Source organism: Paroedura picta, chromosome 4 (genome assembly GCF_049243985.1).
Source record: "Paroedura picta isolate Pp20150507F chromosome 4, Ppicta_v3.0, whole genome shotgun sequence".
NCBI lineage: Eukaryota > Metazoa > Chordata > Lepidosauria > Squamata > Gekkonidae > Paroedura > Paroedura picta.
Window position 1 is genome coordinate 30,369,838 of NC_135372.1, and position 14,435 is coordinate 30,384,272.

General features: G+C 48.9%; 1 protein-coding gene across 3 annotated transcripts in view; it reads right to left on the bottom strand.

The window, feature by feature from the left end:
- The window catches only part of ZBTB7A (zinc finger and BTB domain containing 7A), a 71,605-nt gene that overhangs the window by 18,541 nt on the left and 38,629 nt on the right, over positions 1-14,435 (bottom strand). For all 3 annotated transcript variants that reach the window (XM_077332202.1, XM_077332201.1, XM_077332203.1), the window contains exon 2: positions 2,695-3,899. In XM_077332202.1, the coding sequence (XP_077188317.1) occupies positions 2,695-3,884 (1,190 nt within the window). In that variant the 5' untranslated portion in view covers positions 3,885-3,899. The remainder of the gene's footprint in view (positions 1-2,694; positions 3,900-14,435) is intronic.

A 14,435-nucleotide genomic window follows, 5' to 3' on the forward strand; every position in this document is an offset into this window, starting at 1 on the left:
GCACTCCCCCACATGCAGCCAGCTGGGTGACCTTGGGCTCGCCACACCACCGAGCAGTGATATCAGGGCTCTCTCAGCCTCACCCACCTCACAGGGTGTCTGATGTGGGGAGAGGAAAGGGAAGGCGAATCTAAGCTGCTTTGAGACTCCTTCGGGTTGAGAAAAACGGCATATATGTACCAGATCGTCTTCTTCTTCTTCTTCTTCTAAACCAGGGACAGATATAGTCCCATCACCTCCTTCAATGGGGGCTGACATAAACTTCAGGGCCGAGTGGGGGTTTGAATCTGGGTTGCAGTCTCCCGGTATCCCCCATGTCATATACTTCTAGATGGCTTCCGCACAAAGTAATCATAAGTAGAGCACATCACACCCATCTGAAAACAGCCCGATTTCACCAAGCATATCAAAAAGCACAGGTTAGCAGCGCAACCAATAGAAAAGCCTTCAACAGGAAGCAATCTACTGTGTCTTCTATTGGCTCCACGGTCTTGATTTAAAATCAGATACTGGAGAGGAAATCGTTACCTTTAAAACCCCCAAAGGCTGAATATTCCCAAAATACGTTTACCGAATAATGACAAAGCCAGGGAATCTAAAATCCTATGAGGATTTGGAGGAGAATTTGTGGAAGCGAGTTTGGGTTGGTTGCAGTTGGTAATTCTGAAGCCCAAAGCACTTGGGTCCTGTGGATCTAGCGTCTATCCTGCCCTTTCTTATCCTGGCTTTAAATTGAGAAGGTCCCAGGTTTAATCCACACAGCATCTCCATATAAAGGAAGCTCGGCTTAGAAAAGATCTCTCTCTACAGAAGACACTGGAGAGCCATTCCCAGTTGTAGTGTGCAAGACTAGGATACCCAAATCAATGGTCTAAGCTGGTATAAACTGGCCAAGATGTGTGGAAAGGCTTCTTCTGCTGTGGCATCAATACCCCTTGGAATCCCATGGCCAAACTGTTCCTCCAAGACACCATACTCTCCATAACCTGCCAAAAGGTCAAACAAACTCTTGTTTACCTTTTTTGAAGATCTCTTTAATTCCATATAATGTTTGAGGGATGAGCCTTGAGGATCATTTTCATTTAATATGTATGTATGTATGTATGTAGGCAAGCAGGCAGGGGGGCAGGCAGGCAGGCAACTAACATTGTATTTCCATGAACAAACTTTGAGTATTATTGTTTATATATAACAACATATGGCAATTTACATTTGCCAGCTGTTTTGAACTCATTTCGCTGATTAAGTTCTGTAACTAAAGAGAAGGAAGCATTCCGAAACTGAGACAGGAGTTTGGAAGTGCTCTGGACCGACATACACAAGGCCCTAGGAACAGGTCCTTATGTGGTCTGGGTCCTGCATGCCACATCTCCAAGTATGCCCCCCGAAAACCATGGTGTTCCGCTAATTCCAATCTGTTGGTGATCCCCGGCCCCATAGAGGTGCATTTGGGCTCGACCAGAGCTGGGGTCTTTTCAGCCCTGGCCCCAGCCTGGTGGAACCAGGTGCCATTAGAGAGCTGGGTCTTTTTGGAACTACCAAAGTTCCAAGGGGCCTGTAAAATGGAGCTCTTCCCCCAGGCATATGGTTGAGGCCAAAACAAGCAAGCAGCCCATCAAATTGGGGGCCCCCTTCCCGCCAGAGGAATATTAGATCTTAAACAACTGAGCAACCCCACTAACATATTTATGGGAGCGCTACTCTCATTAGTAAAATGACTGGGTTTTGAACTGTTTTGAACTGTATATTAAATCTCCCCAATGTTCTATTGTTCATAATGTTATAGTTATTATTAGGTTATTGTATACTGAGTTATTTGTACAGTTATCTCTGTTTGATGTTAACCGCCTTGAGCCTTCAGGGAGGGCAGTATATGAATGAATGAATGAATGAATGAATGAATGAATGAATGAATGAATGAATGAATGAATGAATGAATGAATGAATGATGAAAGCCACCCCGAGCTTCCTGTGCAGAGATGGGCAGCCTAAAAGTCAAATAAGTAAGTAAGGAAGGAAGTCTAACTGAGGTTGGGAGACCACTTGTGAAACCTATAAGCATCCTTTCTCGACCTTTCTACCATTAAAACCCCCCTGAAACATTCTTCAGGCTTCAAGAAACCCAAGAAGTGGTGCGATCATGGAGAATATGGTTGGGAAGCCTAGCTGTGGACATGCCCACCCGCTACCACTCAACTCCCCACCCCCTCCAGGTCCATCACTGGCCATTTGGGGAGGGAAGGGAGGGTTGACATGACCATATATGGTCCTATCACCAATAAATGTTTAACAAATTTAAAATAACATATAACAATTAATTAACTCCCTCCCATTCAGGACACCTTTCTAGGGCCATGAAACCCTGGTTGAGAAAGCCCGCTATGAAGGCAATTCGGGACTTTCTTTAGAGAAAGAACAGAATATTAAAGGCTTCCATAAGTCTCGAAATCCCAAACTGAGACAACGCTTTCAGAAGTTTCCGATGCTTCTTGACCCAACCTGGCTTGGATACAGGGAGATCTCACCAAAACCTAAATACAGGGTTCCAGATTCTCAGCAAAATCTTCCCTTTTAGAAGTTACTGCCCAAAGGCAAGTTCTTAAGGTACAACCCCACGCTGCCCACCCGACCTTAGCCTTAACAGACTTTAACAAGGAACAAGCCCCCAAATCCTAGAGGTAGTGCCTACTTTACCTTGTAAACCGAACTTTGCAAATGTTACATTCATACGGCTTCTCGCCTGTGTGGGTTCGGATATGGCGTGGGAGTTTGCCAGCGCCTTGGATCACCTTCTCGCAAATGGGGCACTTCTGGAATGCTTTTGCTCGGATCTTCTTCTCCACCTTCTGGGACCAGGACGGATAGACCTCACCCTCTTGGGAAGTGCTAAAATATTTCAAGTAATAATCCATGACCCCGTCGTCATCCTTGCGGTCCTCGTCGGTTAGCTGCTGCTGCCCCACGGAATTGATCATCTGTTGCAGGAGGGCGCTGGCGGCCAGGCTGTCCACGTCTCTCGCCTCTGCATCGTCCCCCTCCCCTCCCCCGGGAACAAAGGCAGGGGAGTCCCCAACCTCGTGGTCCAGCTGAGCTGCTGCCGATGTCTCGTCCTCCCCTGCTGCTTTCGGCAGGTTGCGCCCACCAAATTGTCCATTCTGGGAGGGTGGGAACAAAGGTCCCTGGGCCTCTTCCTCATCCTGGTCCAACCACATGGCATGGTTGCTGTCAGGGTCACAGTCATTTGCCTTTGGTCTTTCATTGAGGGCAGCCTGCGCGTAGAAGTCCACGCCGTTGCAATCCGGCTCGTCTTCTTCCTCTGGGCCACGGAAGTTGAGCCTCTGAAGGTCTCTCAAGTCTTGATTGGTCCATGGAAAGCTGCCCTGTTGCCCGTTGATAGGGTTGCTCTGGAAGAATTCCAGGTACTCTTTCGCTCTGAGATGGTTCCTTTGATCAATTTGATCTACTGTATCCATCTGGTCATTTTTGGCCAGAATCTTCCTGTCCAGGAGATCTGTGCAAACCTCCCTTACCGCCTGGATCTCTAGCAGCTTGGCGGCATTGAGGATCTCGCTGACGTTCGAAGTGCTGACGGTAAGGGTGGCGGTGTAGGCAAACTCCAGCAGCGCCGACAAGGCGTCGGCGCTCACAAAGTCTATCTCGTACACGTTCTGCTGGTCTACCACTAGCCCTGAGGTGAAGAGCTTCTTAAAGTACTGACTGCAGGCCGCCAAGACCGAGCGGTGGGTGGGGAACTCCTGCCCTTCCACCAGAATCACCACGTCGCAGAGCAGGCCGTTGTTCCTCTGCTCGTTCAGGCTGCTCAAGATATCGCTGCTGTGGTCGGGAAAAGGAATCCCGATGGGGCCATCCACACCGCCCTCCATGCCGACACCAGAGGGCTGCAGAGAAACAGGAAACGGGATCAGTGGACGGGGAGCCACTTTAGACAATCCCCCCCCCATTGGATGATCTCAACAAACCTGCCAAAAGATTTGGTGGCCTTTGCTCGTTACACACCACGAGTCTGAAACATCAAGGCTGTAAGCCTAAGCCAGTTTTGCCTGGTCACCTGGAGACGTTTGGTACTTTCCACGGGCAAATGATACTTACAAGTTACTCTTGTTGACTTTGCAGGTTCCACAGGCAAGTACTGGCACCTGACCTCCCCTCCCAAGGAGCACAATGTTCACTTCAAATATGGAAAAAAGTTTCTAGATCAGGGGTAGTCAACCTGTGGTCCTCCAGATGTCCATGGTCTACAATTCCCACGAGTTGTACAATTCCCATGGACTACAATTCCCAATTCATGGACTACAATTCTCCTGGGAATTGTAGTCCATGAACATCTGGAGGACCACAGATTGACTACCCCTGGTCTAGACCTTATGGCTACTGTGAGAACAAAATCTGCAGGGTCCAGTAGTAGACATAGGAAGTAGCAAAGAAATATGTCAATTTGGTTATCCTATGAAGAAATAAACCTGGGAGGCGGGCTCAAAGAAGGATTTCTCAGGTTTTTAGCTTTCCCCATCGCCATCCCTATAGTCAGACTCGTAAAAACTCTGCCCTGTCCACCAATTCTGCTCTTAAAAGCCCAAACTTTCTGCAACCTGACTAACATTATGGAGTATAACAGTTATTTTACACCACTCATTCTGCATCAGTGGACTGCAGGGTGGGATAGGTGCAAGGAAATTCCTGACCAGTATAGACCACGTTAGCCTGATCATAGAAAAATAGAATTGGAAGGGATCTCCAGGGTCATCTAGTCTAACCTCCTGCACATTACAAGAATTCACAGCTACCTGCCCCCACCCACCATGAGCCCAATTTCATACCCAAGTGATCCCCCCACCCTCAAAATTCTCCAGAATCCTGCCCACCCACTCACAATATGCCTAAGTTCATCAAATCAGCATATCTGTCAGGTGATATTGGAGCCTCTGCTTAAAAACTTCCAAAGAAAGAGAACTCAGCACCTCCCAAAGAAGGTTGTTCCACTGAGGAACTGCTCTGTGATGAACTTCTTCCGGATGTTCTTTGGTAATTAATTTCAACCCACCCGTTCTGGTCCAACCCACACCAGGATTGTGACCCCAGAGGCTGCCAGTGGTTGACCACCTCTGATTGTCTAGACTTGAAAACTTCACAGGGTCACCATAAGTCAGCTGTGACTTGATAGCACTGTCCCCCATCTACAACACTTGAAAGCTTGTCTACCTACCAGTTTATTTATTTATACTTATTTACTAGGGGCCAAGCCCACTGCATTCAGCAATACAACTCTGTGGATGCCCTCCCCCTCCCCCCCGGATCTGGAAAGGCTGCAGGCAGCTGTTATGGAACTCACTGGCAGGGGCAGCTCTCACGCAGCAGGGATCTGCAGCCTCCGAGCCTCAGAGGGAAGTGGAAGGAGGAGGGGGTGGTCAGGGGTTGGGGACCGAAGGCGATTGGCTGGATGCTAGACAGACAGGCAAGCCGGTTGGAGGAGGAGGCACTCAGGGGCAGGACAGACGTCCTGAGTGGGTCTTAAGCACTGAGTGGCACTTAAGCCATGAGACACACTCCTCCTCCAAGGCCGTACCAGAAATATATAATGTGGAACATTTCCATTTCTAACCCAGCAATGCTAGTTCGTGGCAGCTTACGACGTTTTAAAATACAAATGACAATATAAAACAACAACGATCCAATAGCAACAGTATTAAAGCAGCAATAATCAACAGTCCGCAACCAGAGGGATGTTTTTCTCTGGTCGTGGAAGGGGTTAGTTATTATTTCATGCTTTCAGTTTCAAGGAGGGCCCCAAGATGACCCAGGTCATTATCCTGGCCTCCACTGATCACCTGGCAAAAGAGCTCCATCTTACCAGCCCTGTGGAACTGTATCAGCTCCGTCAGGGCCCTGAGACGCTCCAGGAGCTCATTCCACCAGGCGGGGGCCAAGACCGAAAAGTTTGAAGTTTGTACTAAGTACGTGCAAGGACATGCTTTTGTTAAAGCCACGAGATCTAGAAACATTTTTAAAAGGAGGCCGATATTCTCATAATGGTGGATGCAGGCTGAATACCAAATTTCAGGTTGTGCAGTATAATAGCAGACCAAGAGGACCCGCACAGCTGTTTCTGCACCTTGAACTTCCCAGCACATACAAAGCAAGTGCTTTCAAATGCTAGAGTTTCCCAACTGCAGTCCCATGGTACTCTATGGTACCATGAGGCCCCTCAATGGCACCGTAGCGTGGGCGGTTTCAAAATGGCGGCTCGGGAGAGCCCTCCCACGTGTTTGCAAGTCCTGGGCAAAGAGGAAGGGAAATAGCATTAAAAATTTTTTTTTAATGTCTACCCTTATTTGGACAGGTTGACCCATCCCATCCCAAAGTGGCCAACGAGGGGCCTGGAGGAGGCAGGAAGGGAAGTGATCTAGGCCATTCAAGTGTTTGCTGGTTGAGGCAAATGGGAAATTGGGGGCAGCTGGAATCAAGTGAGGTGAGACCTTCCAAGGGGTGGGGTGGATGAGTCTTTTGGGGGGTATTGGGTTCTTTTTTAACTGGGGTTGGTTGGGGGGGGCAAGGGGCCTAGCCTGGGCTCAGGTTACTGGATGCCACCACAGGCTGGATTTTGGCCCGTGACAGGTAGTCATGGGCTTCCTGGGCTGTTCCAGGCCTTGTGGGGGTGAGTGAGAGGCCTACCACAGCCTCATGCTACTGGCCACCGTGGCAGGCTGGATTTCATCCCACAGAAGCAGGTAGTAGTAAAGCGCTGGGGAGGGCTCCATGGGTGAGCGAGAGGCTCACCTCGCCCTCATGCTACTGGCCATCGCGTCAGGCTGGATTTTAGCCAGTGGCAGCAGCCAATAGCATGAGGCCAGGGCAGCTCCCTGGGCCACTCCAGACCTTGGGAGTGAGGGGTGGAGGAGGGGCTTATCCCTGCCTCAACCTACTGGCTTCCACCACGTGCCAAAATCCAGCCCACGTTGGTGGCCTCTTCCCCACCCCCAAGGGCATAGGCTCTGATTCAGATTGGGACCGTGGCATACGGGGCAAGAGGCTTCAACTTTCCCCCTGTGCCATGTTCTTGGTCCAAAACGTCTCTGGAGGTAGCACAGGAGCACCATCCAGGGCTGTTTATATCCAGCAAGAATGCTTGAGTGATATCATTTCTGGGGGGTGTGGCAAGTGACATCACTTCCTGGTACCCTAAGGCTGAAAAATATTTCAGGGATACCTGAAAAGTTGGAAAAGCTGCTCTAGATCACGGAAAAAATGTAAAGATTTCCTTGAAAATGAAAATTTATTTTCACCATTTATACCCCGCCATTCTCCTCAGTGCGGTCTCAAAGTGTCCATCTCCTGTCCTCCATTTTATTCTCGCAACAACTCTATGAGGTAGGTCAGGATGAGAGGCATGTGACTGGCCTAAGGTCTCCCAGCTAACTACGAGGGCAGGGGGAGGGATTCAAACCTGGATCTCCCAGATCTTAGTTAGATGCTCTATGGTCCTCCAGATGTCCATGGACTACAATTCCCATGAGCCCCTGCCAGCATTTGCTGCCTCTGAAATGCTCACAGGCAGGATCTGAAGGCCACAGCTTCATTGGCCAGTAAGAACTAAAATTCAGAGGGACACTGCCTCTGAATTTATCAATTCGACTTAGTTATCACAGCAAGCAGCCATCTGTTTCTCCTCCAAAGATTTCCCTGGTGGTCGTCGTGGAGGAAAGCTCTGTAAAGGTGCAGTTGATTTCAGTAAGGCTTTCGAGACAAAAAGACGGACCAATGTGGCTTGCCACGGCCTGCCTCTGCCCATCAACCTCAGACTTCCTTGGTGGGCTGGCCCTGCTTAGCTTCCAAGATCTGGCTAGCCTTGGCCACCCCAAGTCAGGGTATGAATTTTACTAACCCCTTTGTAAAGCCAGTGGCTATCAGCGAACAACGTGGCGGATAATTCATGTGAAGAAGTTCCTCCCTTTCGCCTGCACCAAATCTGCAGTCCTTCGACGTCCCTACCGGCTCCCGAGTTCTAATTACCATAGCATATTTTATCGATGTTTTAGGCCCCGCCCTGTATGGTCTTGTAGACGAGCCTCATTAGAACATACCTTCTTTGGCACATTCTCCAGACCCAAAATCTCTTTCCCGAAATTAGACAGCCACAGCATTCCAGCCGCAGGGGCACCTTCCACCTATGTGACATCCTCACGAAACTGGGCTCTCCCACCCAGTCCTTTCCCCCCAAATTTGCCACCATTCTTCCCCCTCTTCTCTTACCAAAGGGATCACTTAGGAAAAGATGAATTCGCATCTTGCCGGCTCCCCCCCCCTCTCCCCTCCCAAAAGGAGAATGCTGTTAGCACACCGGCTGGCACCTGCTCCACTCCTGATGACCAAGCAGGATTTAGACAGGACAGACTTGCTCCCCACCCACCTCCGACTCACCCAGGAAAAAACAAGAAGAAATTTGGGGTTGCCAAACTGCAGAGTCTGTGGAATGCATCGACGGGGATGGAGTGAGGGACAAGACCATGTGTCTCCACCTGTTTCCACTCCCACAATATTCTGATGAATGACCAGTTCAGCACATGGTGGTCGTCCTTGCACATGGGTCCCTCCTTGTCAAGGGCGATTGTGGGTTTTAAGTAAAGTTTAGCAGGCACTGCATTAAGAACCAGCAAGGCCCAGATAAATTCATGCAAATTAAGAACATTTGGATGCGTTTTTCTCACACGCACACCCCCCACATGTATTTTGTAAAAAGCTTATTGGTTCTGTTAGCCATGGGGAAGGCATAAGAAGAGCTGAATTTTTCTACCTTGCTTGCCCTAACCGAAGGAGTCCCAAAGCGGCTTACAAACACCCTTCTCTTCCTCTCTCCAGAACAGATACCCTGTGAAATAGGTGGGGCTGAGAGAGCTCTAAGAGAACTGCTCTGCAAGGATAGCTCTGATAAGACTGTGACTAGCTCAGGGTCACTCAGCTGGCTGCCTGGGGTTGGTTTGGGGAATCAAACCCAGTTCTCCAGATTAGAGGGCCACTACTTTTAGCCACTACATCACACCAGAAAGGTAATGAAGCTCCCCCTACAACACCAGATTTTTTTTCACTCCCCCCCCCCCCCCCCGATTCTTGGGATTTCAGAAAGAATTGCTTCAAGCTTATTGTTGTGGCCATGAGGTTAAGTAGTTTGCTATATCCTCACCCCCGTAGACAAAAAATAGTGTGAATTAAATGCATTTTATTTGGGGAAGGGAGATCAATAAAGCAAAACTTAGAATGTGATTTATAAGACAATAACTTGCACATGATTTAGACTCAGACTCTTATTTGGAATAACAGATTTGAATAGCAGATTGTAATGTAATGTAGTGAGTAACATAATGTAATGTAATTTGAAATGGTAGATTGCTAGGTCTTTCACTGGTCTGAGGATGGGCAGGGGGGACGGGTCTGCACAGCTGATCAAAGAGAAGGAGAATGGGAAAAAGAAGAGTTGGCTTTTAGACCCTGCTTTTTACTGCCCAAAGGATACTCAAAGCAGCTTACAATTGCCTTTGCTTTTCTCTCCCAACAACAGACACCCTGTGAGGTAGGTGGGGCTGAGAGAACTCTGACAAGGACTGCTCTGTGAGAACAGCACTATCAGGGCTGTGACGAGCCCAAGGTCACACAGTTGTCCGCATGTGGAGGAGTGGGGAATCAAATCCAGCTGGCCAGATTAGAAGCCGCCATTCTTAACCTCTACACCAGAAGATGCTGTAAAGAAGCCTCCATGCGTGAGAGAAGACAAATGGCATACACGGGCAGGGGTTATAGTTAAATGCTCTCAACATTCCGCAATTAAAGATACATCTGCCCATTATGCTCTCATTTTGATATATTTATTTCCTTCACTATGTCTCCCCCTGAAGCTGAACCCCCCAAAATGGTAACTTTATGAACTAAGCTTGTTATTCCTGTTTGGGTCTGGAATCTATTAAACATTTATATTATCCTGTATGTTCATTTACTGCTCACACGTTACCTAGAAGGAAGACCAGAGGAGAATAGATGCTTTCGAATTATGGTGTTGGAGACGAATGCTGCGAATCCCATGGACAGCCAAAGTTACCAATAAGACAGTTTTAGAGAGGAGCAAACCAACTATGTCATTAGAAGGGAAGATAGTACGGCTAAAGCTCACTTGCTTTGGACACATCATGCCATCAAACTCGCTAGAAAAATCATGAATGCTCAGCGTGGTCAGTGGCAACAGGAAACGTGGTCGCCAAAGGATCCGCTGGCTCGACATGCTCAAAGCTGATACAGGGATGACCATGAACCAACTAAAAGAAGCAGTCAGAGACAGGGGCGCATGGCGAAGACTTGCCTATAGAATCGCAGAGGGTCAGGCATGACTGAACAGATAACATCATCATCATGGACTGGTAATTCCCATTCCATGCACACGAAAGCTTCTGCCTTAAATAAAACTTTGTTGGCTTCAAAGTTGCCTTCGGACTCAAACTTTGTTCATGTATGTGATTTGTAAAGAAAAAGTCAAGCACAGTTCTCAAAGAGCCCAATGTGATGGGCACGGTGCTAAGCACCTGCTTTGTGGCCATGCATATGCGTGAGCCTGCCTGCCTGTTTCTGGGGGCTTTACTCACCTAGGGCAGAGGTCAGAAAGTTCAGCTGGGACTACCTGGGTAAAGTTCATGTCTACCTTCTTAACTTGGTGTCAGAAGTGGGATCCAAGGGTGGCAAACAGAGCCGGGGGAAGGGTGGAGTTAGGAGGGAGAGCAAATACTGGCAGATGCAGCACAAGGGCCAGATAGAACAGCTGGAAAACACCACTGCTGCTATCGCAGGGTCAGTGGTCCAACACACCCTCTGGAGCAGTTTTATTTTTGAGTAAGAGATACCCCCTCTGGGCCCTTCCAAGGTAGGTGGGATGATTCTCCTGCTGACCCTGTTTTATTTATTTTCACCCTGAGAAGGAAGCTGGCTGGAAGACCCAAGATCACTTAAGAGTTGTTTTGTATACCTTGCTTTTCACTGCCCGAAGGAGTCTCAAAGCAGCTTACAATTGCCTTCTCTTCCTCTCCCTAGTAAACTAGGATTGCTAATAAGGATGCCACCCCCCAGGTAGGACCAGGGGATCCCCTGGTTTTATAGTTCATCTCCAAGAGACAGAGATCAGTACTCCTAGAGAAAATGGCTGCTTTGGAGGGTGGACTCCATAGTATTAGACATAGAGGGAAGAAAAGTCTAGTCTCTTAAAGCTCCACTCTATTGGTGTGGTATTAACATTTTCTGAAGAAATTGTATTTCCAGAAAATAGCTTCTTTTTTTTAACCGATAATTATTCAAAGCTTGTTTTGGAAGGTTCCACTGGTCTGAACATATTTCAAAGTTCTCTTTATAAAGGCCTTTATGTCAGAATATATTTAGTTACAATCAACGTTTTTTCCTATTTTGGCCTCCCACAGGATTTTCTCAAGCCCACCTGGAGGCTGGCAACCCTACTCATGGATCCAGTCTTCCTGATGCCAGCCCAGCACCGGCCTGCTCCACCTGCAGGCTCTCCATGTGTCCTTCAGAACAAGCAGAACTAGGCCTGTGCTCGGGGGCGGCAACAAACGACAGGCCTGCCAGCCGGCCTGCAGGAGAGTAATTATGATGCCACTGCAATCCGAGACCACCTCAGGCCGCTAGGGCCAAAGCCCAAAACTCTGGCTGGAGAAATGATGGGTCGTCCAACTCATACGAATAACCCAGGCCGCAAACCCATCAGTAGCCTGCCTCCGTTTGCTTTTTTTATAGAAGGCTATAGCAATTCTCACCATCTCTTCCTCCAGCTCCACCCCACGATAAAAAAAAGCCCACTTGTAGTATAACAACAACATTATAACTTGCGCTATTGTGGTCGGTTCAGGACAGGTAACATTAAGTTTCAAACACTCCCTGCAGACAAGTTACATAGATATAACATTGAAACATTCATCAAATTATGAGTTTACTAGCAGAAAAGCCTGTTGTACGAATAATACAACAGGAGCTAGCCTTGCTCCCCCAACCTGGGCAGGCCCACTGAGGGTCTGCCTGCTCCTCCCCCACAGTCCCAGGCATTCTTCCTCCCAATTCCCGCTTACTGCGGGCTGACACTTCTTCCATGAGGAAGAAGTTGTTTGGGGATGCTGCCAGGGGCAGGACAGCCTACCCGATTGGCTGTTTGTTGGACTGACGGCCAATCAGAGAGCTGATAAGTCCCGATTCCTCCCACCACCCCATTCAGGCTTTATTTATGTTACAGATATTTAGGTTTTAAAAACATTTTAAAAGCTGCCTCCTCTTATGATTTAAAACCTTGACGAGGGGGGCTAGTCAGTGCTTGGAGAGATTGGTTGGCGGATGGATTCTCCGAGCAGGGAGGCAGGATCCCTCTGCTGGATGTCCTTTCAGGCCTCAACCATAGGTCTGGTGGAATAGCCCCATCTTGCAGGCCCTGTGGAACTGATTAAGGTAGAGCATTCCACCAGGCTGGGGCCAGGGCCGAAAAAGCCCTGGCCCTGGCTGAGACCAGTTTTACTTCTTTGGGGATGGGGACTCTGAGCAAATTCTGATTGCTCGACCTCAATGCTCAGTGAGCCGTTTCTGCTAACGCAGCTCTTTGCAACCGCACAGACAGGTCTGAGCAAGCTTCTTCTGCCCGTGGTCCCTCCCGGGGCCCTGCAGAGACCTTCCTAAGAGCAGCTGGTGCAGAAACCGGGTTTGGAGGTTGTGGGGAGGAACCCAAGACAAGGAGAGCTGAACGGAGCCTGCCTTTTATTCTCTTCCAACTTCTCTAGGCCTAGTGGAAGCCTGCCGGCTTGACAGAGGCCACGGTCTCCACTCCAGCGCTGTTCTTTCACCAAAATTGAAGCCCCAAGGAACATTGTGCTGCTCAAGGAGATCAGGATAGATTGGAAAATTGGGCCATAGTCAACAAAATGAATTTTAATAGGGAGAAGTGTAAAGTATAACATTTGGGGAATAATAATGTGATGCATAAAGAGAAGATGGAGGATACCTGGCTTGACAGTAGTACCTGTGAAAGGGACTCAGGCATTCTGGTGGACTATAAGTTGAATATGAGCCAGCCGTGCGATACGGCAGCTAAGAAGGCGAAGGCGATATCAGGCTGCATTGCTAGGAGCACAGAATCTACAGCAGGGGTAGTCAAACTGCGGCCCTCCAGATGTCCATGGACTACAGTGAGGAGCTCATGGGAATTATAGTCCATGGAGGGCCGCAGTTTGACTACCCCTGATCTACAGCAAGGAAAATTATACCACTCTCTTCTGCATTGGTTAGATCTCATTTGGAATACTGTGTCCAGTTCTGGGTGCCACAGTTCAAGAAGGAGATCGACAGGTGGGAATGTGTTGAGAGAAGGGTAACCAGGATGGTTGAGGGGTTGGGATCCAAGTCTTAGAACAACAGGCAAGGAGGACCAATTGCTCAGACTCAGGATAGAATAGCTTCATATGTTTCCACCAAGGATTAGAGCTGGGGGGGTTGGACCAGATGGCCTGTCTGGCCCTTCCAGCTCTATGACTCCATGAGTCCACGGTTGCTACGCAGAGACAAATGGCAAACCACCTTGCCTCGAAAACCCTACAAAGACACCATAATTCGGCTGCAACTTGACAGCACTGTCCACCGCCAATGTGAGATTTTTGCAGAGCCAAGGTTTAGATGGACCGACAATAATGTAAGGTGATTGTGTTATTCCTGGGCTGAAGCGAGGACAAGCCCGTAGCATTTTGCCCGGAGAAGACGCCAGTTTCAATCTTGCCGGAGCCGATAATGCCAGGCCAGATGGACCGACCGAAGGTGGTAGCTTCCACAGTGGCAAGCACAAAGCTGCACTTCTTGCTGCCAAGGCGATGGCTCCATGCACCTGCTCTATGAGCGGAAAGTCCTAGGGGAAGGACACTTTGGGCTCCATCGCTAGCTAGAGGACCAAGGGTTGCAAGCAGGGATAGGCACGGACCAGAAAATTCCAGTTCGGTTCAAGGTTCGGGATGTTCCCGAATCCCTGAACCCAGATTCCCCAACCCCCCTGAACAAACTGGTTCTGTTTGGGCCTGTCTGTTTTGCTTCTCCCTGACCAATTATGCACTGGAGGTTTCATGCCGGGCTGCAGGCTGGGGTTTTAGTCGTGGCAGGTTGCCCCACCTCTTCCTGCACCCACACGGGGGAGCATTTGGCCTGGTGCACCTCATCCACCCTCTGTCTGTGCTCCTGATAGGGGGGTGGGGCAGTGAAGTTCCCAGTGCATAAACGGTCCCTGTGTAAAAAGGGTGGGGAGGGAAAAAAGCCCACTAGAATTGCTTCCGGGAGCAGAGCAACCTTGGTGCAGACGTCAGGAATGCCAACTTCTAATCTGGCGAGCCGGATTTGATTCTGTGCTCCTC